Source organism: Gymnogyps californianus, chromosome 29 (genome assembly GCF_018139145.2).
Source record: "Gymnogyps californianus isolate 813 chromosome 29, ASM1813914v2, whole genome shotgun sequence".
In the NCBI taxonomy this organism is placed as follows: Eukaryota; Metazoa; Chordata; class Aves; order Accipitriformes; family Cathartidae; genus Gymnogyps; species Gymnogyps californianus.
Window position 1 is genome coordinate 1752873 of NC_059499.1, and position 8618 is coordinate 1761490.

At 49.3% G+C, this 8618-nt stretch overlaps 1 protein-coding gene across 1 annotated transcript; it reads left to right on the forward strand.

The window, feature by feature from the left end:
• Nucleotides 1–801: 801 nt before the first annotated feature.
• CHTOP (chromatin target of PRMT1) lies at nt 802–8617 on the forward strand (the record flags this gene model as incomplete). Its single annotated transcript, XM_050912214.1, has 6 exons — nt 802–901; nt 2208–2289; nt 3784–3937; nt 6820–7006; nt 7139–7276; nt 8556–8617. Coding segments are annotated over exons 2-6 (606 nt in total), but the record flags the coding sequence as incomplete, so codon positions are not given.
• Nucleotide 8618: the final 1 nt, after the last annotated feature.

Here is an 8618-nt window from a genome sequence, read left to right on the forward strand (position 1 = left end):
GGGGGGGGGGGGGGGAATGGCCACAGGCCGGGACTCGTTGCCCGTCCCGCCAGAGGCTCGGGCACCGCGCCCCGTGGGGCTGGAGGAACCGGTTCTTATCTCCTCCCGCAGCGGGCCTCCAGCCAGCAGCCCCCACGCTGAGGCCAGGCCCGGCCCGGCCCGGCCCCGCGCAGGGCCGCCAGCGCCATCGTCTGCTGGGGCTGGGACCGGCCCCGGTGCTTCCCAACCACCCGACACGGCTCTGGGCCCTCAGGCCCGCCGGTCGGGCCCCACACCGGGGCTGCCCTGGCAGAAAACGGGAACACATCGGGGACTGCCAGGCCACAGGCCCAGCCCGGCCGCGGCGGAACCGGAGGCCCCGTAAGGCCTTCTCAAGTCTTCGATGCCTCCGCCCCCGCACAGGCCAGGCCAGGCCCCGCCGGGCGGCCCCTGCGGGATCGGCCCCCGCCGCGGGGCTCAGGCGCCCGCCCGCTCCTGATCGCGGGGGGAACCGGGGACCGGTCCCGCTGGAGCCCGGCCAAACCGTCAGCGGACCCGGTGCCGCCGCCTGCCTGAGGGAGCCCGCAGCCCCCTCCCTCCCGCCCTATGGTCTGGCCCCGCCCACCCCGTCCCGGGGAACCAATGGCCGAGGGGGCGGCCCCTGCGTCAGGGCTGCTTCGCCCAATAGTAGGGGTCGTGGTGACGTACGGGGCTCTGCGCCTGCGCCCTGCGCGTCGCCGCCGCCATTTTGGCCGGCTCGGCGCGGGCGGTGGGAGGAGGGAGGGTGCTTGTGGTTGCTGCCGCCATTTTGTCGCGGGCATTTGAGTGCGGCGGGAGCGGGCGGAGGGCGCCGGAGCCAGCCCCTATACCCCGCGCTACCCGCCAGCCAGCCCCACCGGAGACCTGGCGACCGTCTGCTTCGGTGAGAGCGGTTGCGAGGGTGAGCGGTGAGAGGGGGGTGCTCAGGGAGGGAGGGAGGCTGGCTCAGTGAGGGAGGCCGTAGGGCCTCTCAGGCGGCTGGTGAGGCTGCTCTTTGCCGTTGGGGGGGACGGACGGACGGTGTTTGCTCCTGTGGAGGCTTTGTGCACGTAGGGCCGGGCTTTCTTCCCCCGTCTCGTAGGGGCAGCTGTCGGACGGGGCTGGATGGGCGGCCCAGGCCAGGCCTCGCCTTCCTCCCCGTCCTCGGCTGACGGTGCCGGGGCTGCCCCCGCGCTGTGTGGCGGGCTTATGGGAGCGGGGCTTCCTCTGCGAGCTGCGCTGCGATTGTTGTTCAGGAAAAATGCTTTTTTTTGAGAATATTTTAAATTTAAAAAAAAAATAGGGTGCCGGGTGCCTGTTGGCTCAACTTCTAGCTGATAGACTGTAAAGCACTGTAAAGAAAGCATTTTGTTCAATGTATTTTGAGGGTGAGTATTTTCTGGCAGTCATCTAAGCATTGAATGTGATACTAATTATAAAAAAAAAAAGAGAGAAATCGATCTACATAGCTGGTGGGTTTGAGCTTAGCACGTTTCAGTAGTGTTCATCATTGCCAAAGCACTCGGGCTTGAGCTGTGCTCCAAAGATCCGTAACAGCTGAGTTTAAGTCCCTTTGCTGCTTTCACGAGGCATGTGGCAGGCTCTCATGTTAGAGAACCGCATTAGGACTGCGGATGAGCTGCCTACTAGAGTATTAGATATTAAAAAGCCGAAGCGGCTGCCCCCTTACAGTTTTATCTCTGTCCAAGTGGTGGCAATCATAATGGGAGGATGGAACCTTAATATTTTAAAAGTAGATGGGACTTCTGTAGAGTAATCTTGGAATTTTATTGCTGACTACATGGTATGTGTCTGTTTAAAACAAATTGGGGTTTCCATCTTGCTGATGCTAAAAGCTTAGGAAGTGTGGCAGTGTCACTAGATGCTGTACTAAACAAGACGTTTGGGTGCCATCTTGACTGCTGATGGACTGTATTTTTGCAGCATTATTCCTGCCAATGGTACAATTTTCGCTTTCTAAAAAGACTACTTCTTAGTAAGGATGAGTTAGCATAACTTGCTGATTTATTAAACCTGCTGTATCATGGCAGTGTCCTAGAAAACTTACTAAAAATGCATTAATAGAATACCCGTTACCTGCCCCATTCTTGATTCTCTCCACCAAAGGAGCTGGAATGCAGTTTTTTTAATGTTTAGTCAGGCGCAAGATCTCTGTGCTGTTTGTTAAACGTGGTTCTCGTGTTTTGCAGATTCTCTTGATCTGAAGATGGCTGCACAGTCAGCACCGAAGGTTGTGCTAAAGAGCACCACCAAGATGTCTCTGAACGAGCGGTGAGGAAGCCAACAGCACCTTCAGCTCATAAGAAATTTTTTACTTAATTATCACTGTCTGGTGTCCAAAAACCAACGTGGTTTCTGCCCTCTTTTAACCTCACTAAAACAAGCAGATGGCTATGCACCTCTGTCTTAAACTGCAACAAATGTGGTACGCAAGGTTAAAAGGGCAAGTGTTTTGGAGAAATTTATCCATAGCAGTTAATACTAAACTATTCAACACGTAAATATGGTGGGATGTGTTATAACAAAAGAGAGAAACCTCACACCCTCCCTTTTTCTTCCACATGTTTTTACATTTATATAGTTGACACTGCAGCACGGTAGCATGTTACCTAAGCTGCAGCAGGCTTGCTGCTTTGTCCGAGGCAGACACACGTGCATGTGGTCTGGCCTGTAAGAGGCATGCAGCAGGCCATTAAACAAGCCCGAAGGCCCTTTAACAATGTTTTGGGCCTTGTAAGAGGCAAATGCTTTGCTTCATCTCCATCTCTCTCTCTTCCTGATTTCTTTATTTCTTCTGTTGAGTATTCTTCTGTTTTCCCATGCCATCGAGCTTTTGCGGTTCTACAGTGACAACTAACAGTGGTGCTGCAGTTATGTTTCACTTTCTTACTAATAGCTCTTGGATTAGCTATGTTAGGATCATTGAACCAGGGATGAAGGGAGCCGTTTGCATTCAGTTCCTGCTCTAGCAAGTGCTGCCGCGAGATGTAGCCTGAACCGGTGCTCGGAGCTCAGGAGCTTACCCCAGGAAAGATGAGTGGTGAGGTGCAGGGAAGGCTTGCTGGCCTGTTTCATTTTGGTCAGTCCATATTCCTCATCTGTGTTTTCTTTTGCAGTCTTGTGTAGCTCCCAGGACGCAGTAGAAAGCTGATGGCCTGCTGCTAAGCAGGCTTACTATCTTGCTGTATGTTCTGCTCCTATGTAGCTCTTAAAGACAGAAGATTCTTTGTGCACCAAAGAAATTGCCAAGTGGACTGTGTTTATAAGTGAGCGCACTTGGGTGGTGGCATTTCTTACGGCACCAGTTCTGTGGTGCACCAGAGGCACACCGGTCTGTTGTCAGGACGATGTCTTTTGTAAAGCTGCCTTCTGGCATTGAGGTTTTTAAACAGTTTTCTCAGATCTTTGGGGGTTACTTTGGCTTTTGCAGTCGGATTTCAGTTTGCTTTTCTGTTTCTGTGATGTCCTCTCCCATCTGTCATGATCATCTCTGCTTATTGCTTGTTTTCGTTCCTTCTGCCATTTCTAAAATCAGTAACCTAAAGCTTTATCACTTCTGAATTAATATACAACATCATTTCTGAGTTTCCAGTTCTCGCACACTTGTGGAAAACAAGGAATACGTAATCACATATGACGTGACCTAAGTACCACTCTTTACGTAAGGTTCATGGGATCTGGAGATCCAATCTTGAGAACCATGAAATGCCAATAAATGTATGTAATAAAGTTTTATTTAAACACCCATTTTATTCGACCTTGAAGCTTTACTAATATGCTGAAGAACAAACAGCCGATGCCAGTGAATATTCGGGCTACCATGCAGCAGCAGCAGCAGCTAGCCAGTGCCAGAAACAGAAGACTGGCCCAGCAGATGGAGAATAGACCTTCTGTCCAGGCTGCTTTGAAGCTTAAACAGGTGAGAGAAAGTGGCGTATTCTGGGGCAGCCCGTTGATGCCTGTCAGCAGCAGATGGCTTTTCAGAATATGGTGGATTTTGAAAAATGCTCCTGAAAGTTAAAAATGAGACCTAGAAGGGACTTGCAGAAAATCCCACTTTTTACTTCAGATAAGTAATGCTTTGTAACTTACTGGTTAATATTATTGAGTTGGTTTTTTTTTTTTGTGCTGGCTGTTCATATCTCCTCTCTATTTTTTCAGAGAAATGTTCTCATTCTGGGTTTCTGGATCTGCCGAGTGCTTCATGTCGCAATCTAGCTGCAGTTACAATTGCTGCAGATTGTTTCCAGTACTTACTGTCCAGTTGAGGCTGGTTGCTCCCATCCCCAACTCCACCCTCTCTTGGTGCACTCCCTCGATAGCAGCTGGCTGCGAGGAACAGATGAAAAAACTGATTTTTTGATTGCTTGCGAATGCTAGAATGCAGGCCTGGATTTAAGGCATAGTGTTGCATTCTCCTTATATAGAGAGTCTTTATCGTTCCACATCTCAGTGATGAGTACTACGGATTACGGTGTGTTCCTCAAACTGCCTTCTGTTGGTAGAGCAGAAGACCTAAGCAAACATGCCAGGTTTTGATTTCTCTGCAGCAGTCCAATGTGCTTCTCCATCACTCTGGACTTATGGAAGGGGCAGGGGGCAAAATCTTGCTACAACAGAAATCGATAACATACAGAAAAGAGTTGTTTGTCTAGGGTCTGCTCATTGTCAGACTGTAGGGCGTTTTGCAAGTTTTAAAGCTCACGTTTAAATGGGAAGGCTGGTAAGATGAGTTTAAAATACATGTGTAGGGCACAAATTGAAACCTGTGGAGTAGTGCCTCACAGCTGTGCAGTGAGTTCAAATAGCAACACTGCATGACTTGACTACAGAAGTAGTTAAATATAATTCTGTACATTATCTCGCACGTGAGGAGAAAGCCCTGGAGATTTCTTAGCTGAGCTGCTTCACCAAATAGCTGGAATACTTAAACAGGCCACGCATGCTCACGTTCAGGGCTCTCTGATAAAGAGGAATGCAGCTGCTTTTTAAGATCTCTTGAGACTTCTGTTGTAAAAACAGACTGGTGCCAGTTAGCCTTGCAGAGCTTGTAAACAAAAGCTCTGGAAATGGTAGTCTAAATTATTTTCTGCTTTTAAAAAAAAAAAGTTTGAAAAGCTAAGAATTTCACAAGTGGTAAGTGAAATTGGATTGAAAGCATGAAGTTTCTGCTTGCTGAATTGAGGTGCCACAGAGGAACAGGAAAGAACTAATCTTTTAGCTTAGCTCTTAAACCCATTTGATTTTTATGTTGGGCATAGGTGTACTTTCGTGGTATCCTGAAATTAAATGCTGCAAGGGGGGGGGCCACAGAGGGGCTTTGTAGGGAAATTTGGAAACCTGGTTTATGTTGGGTTGCTCTTCGAAGGTTGCAGGCTGCTCTGGAAGTTGATGTGGTGATTGGATTTTCACGAGTGCTGTACTTGGTATCACCAGGAGCTTTTCTGATCCTTCTGGATGTGCTGTGTCCATAAGTGCTGGGGAGCATTGATCCCAGCGATGGGTCACCTGTGCTTCAGAAAGGACTTCTCTGCGGAGCACTGCTTGTGCTAGATTTGTGGGTTTGTGTTTTGCATCTTCTGCATCTGAGTGCACAAGTGTTTATGTAAACTGTGCTGTGTTTTTTTAATGTAAAAACATTTATACTGACTGTGGTTCTAGACATGCATTTACTTAGTAGCTGGAGCAGACCAAGGTGCTGCCGCTCTGAGGTAGAGCAGGAGGGCGAGCACTCTTAGGCTGTTTCAGTGCAAAGTCCAGCAGCTTATCTTAAACTCTCATGGTAAGTGGCATAAACGAATAATTGGATTTGGAACATGCTTTCTCATTCCTTTCTGCCAGTGAGGCTGGCCAAAAAAGAGACGCTAACATTTTAGGCTGCTATGGCTGTTGGAAAAATGAACGACTATCTGAACTCTGAGGCAGGAAAACTTAAAATCTTACTACAGCTACAGAAGAGACTGATTTTAGAGGAACCAATTCAGCTGTCCACAGACTTGGGTCAAGTAGACAAGCAATAACTTGAAGTAACTCTTGGAACCTGTAGTAAAATACAGCCTTTATGGCTGTTCCCGTCACCTTACCTTCTTAGAGCCAAGAGCTGTTGTTCTTGAGACAAGCATGAAGGTTCCCACTGTTGCTGCTTAGCTCCTCGTAGGGTTCAGCGGTGCCTACAGAAGCTATAGGCTGCTCTGCGGAGACCAGATTGGTACAAGTGCGCGTTAGCAATACTGGGATGTAAATTGGCAGTTCAGCTGCTGCTTCGTGAGCAGTTGAGCCGTCTCTGCAGCAGTTGTGGTATAGGTGTTTGAGGACAGGAGCTGCTACAGCTGGCCCAAGGGAAGCCAGCTCTGTCTGTGAAATGGAGTCTGGTGGCTGGACGTACACACAAAAGCCAGATACACAAAGATGATTTGCTTGGACTGTCACCTTCGAGCAGAAAGGATTAGTGGGCTGCCTTGTGGATTAAGTGTCTGCTTTGATTTGGACTGAGCAGCGCTGCTGAAAATGGAGAAAAATATTTCCTTCCAAATCTGCAAACTTTCTTGTCTCTGTACGAATGCGTGCTTCCAGGAAAGGTCTTTGTTGACCTTCACAAATTATCCCTCTCAGAGCAGATGTGATTGTCTTCCTTTGAAGCTTGATTATATATTGCAGAGAGCTGGTGACCCTCTATTTTATTTAAAAAAAAAAAAAAAAAAAAAAACACATGACTTTTATTGATAGGCAATTGCTATGCTGTTTGTGTTGCAAGTCTGAGATTGCTGCATGACTTTCTTGTTTCTTAAAAATCTATTCCAGAAGAGCTTAAAGCAACGCCTCGGTAAAAGTAACATTCAGGCACGATTAGGCCGGCCGGCGGGACCCCTTGCTCGTGGAGCCATGGGAGGAAGAGGACTGTCTATGGGGCAGAGAGGCTTGCCACGAGGAGCCATGCGTGGTGGCCGGGGAGCGAGAGCTCTGCTGAGAGGAGGAGTCCCACTCAGAGGTCAGTACCATGGCTGAACTGGAGTTGCTTATATGTCAGTAACGCTGTCTTTTTGACAGTGTGACTCTGATTCTGTTGCTCGGTCTGAAAACTAATTTCTTTTCTGATTTGAATTCCCTTTCTCTATTGAAGGTCAGAGCCTGCTTCGTGGAGGACGAGGTATATCCCCCAGGATGGGCCTGAGAAGAGGTGGCATTAGAGGTCGCGGTGGCCCTGGAAGAGGTGGTCTAGGCAGAGGCGCCATGGGCCGTGGCGGACTTGGTGGCAGAGGTTAGTGTGCACAAATGTCAGGAGCGACACGTTGCTGCTGAATAAGTAGAAGTAAGCTTTAATTCCTGTTTAAGGCTAGCGTGCGTAAGTACGTGCAGTCCCAAAACCCCTCTATTCTTGAATTCAGTGCGCAGTGTAGTGCTAAATTAAGGCTTTCGTTCCTGAAATAGTTTGCCAGGCCTTACACCTAACCAAGATCCTTGACTGGGTCAGTGTTGCTAGAGGGGTTCTGGGGACTGTCAGCAAAGTTGTCCACTCCTGCAGGTATCGCTGGCTGGGTGATGCTTGGAATAGTAGTAGAGGCAGTGAGTAATCTTCCAGCGTATCGAGGAAGACTACACTGTCTCCTCGCACTTAAGAAGGAAATGATACAGAGCCTGTGTAAACCAAGAAACTCTTAAAATAATTAGTGAGGGGAAAAATCTAACAGAGGAGAAAACCTAAACTCCTGCAAAATAAACGTAAAGTCTGAAACTGAATCAAGTCTGGGTAAATGAACTCTTTTATTTTCAACAACAAATCAGAGAAGCAGTAAAGCAGGAGTGCAAGAGGAAATACAGGAGACAGCTGTTGATGGCAGGGTTGTTAACGTTTCAGACAGATGTTTGGTTAGAACACCAGCCAAATGTGCTCTCGTGTTACTTGGGGATTGGCCCAATGTTTGTAGGAGTTAGAGCAGACAGTGGGAAGCTGCCTATCTCTTGACAGCTTTGGCTTGTAACTTTAGCTCTATTTCTTAGCCTGACAAACACATACTTGATCGATGTGGGCTTTTGGGTATCCTACTTCTGAAGTAGTCTGGAAACCTCTCAATTTGAAGGGCTTGTCTGTAGGAAAAATTTGCTTGTCATGGGTGATGGCATCGTCACTTTGCCAAAAGCTTCAGCCTGTCCCAGAGGCGTGCGGGATCTTGGGGTGCGCTCCACGGGCGAGAAGTATGCAACGTGTGGGGGGGGGGATTGGAACACAAGCAGGGGAGATGGGAGTCGTGAGCTAAGAGCGTAGTAGCTCTTAGTCGTGGATCAAACGTCTGTCTGGGCTTCTGGACTGAAGCAGAAGCAGCCTGGGGAGCTAATCCAGCACGGCAAAACCCGAGCTGCTGCGGGAGCTGGAGGCAGGCTGAGGGGTAGCTGCTGCACGACTTCCCCGTGGAGGTGCTGAAGCAGCTCTGCCGATTTGTGCTGTGCCATCCAGGCTCTGCCGGGGGAGCGGCGGCTGCGGCAAACCCCAAGGCTCGGTCTGGTGGAGTGTGTAACCGTCACCTTCTCTCACTTGTAAGGTCGTGGCATGGCGGGCCGGGGACGAGGGGGCTTTGGAGGTCGTGGCAGAGGCAGAGGACGAG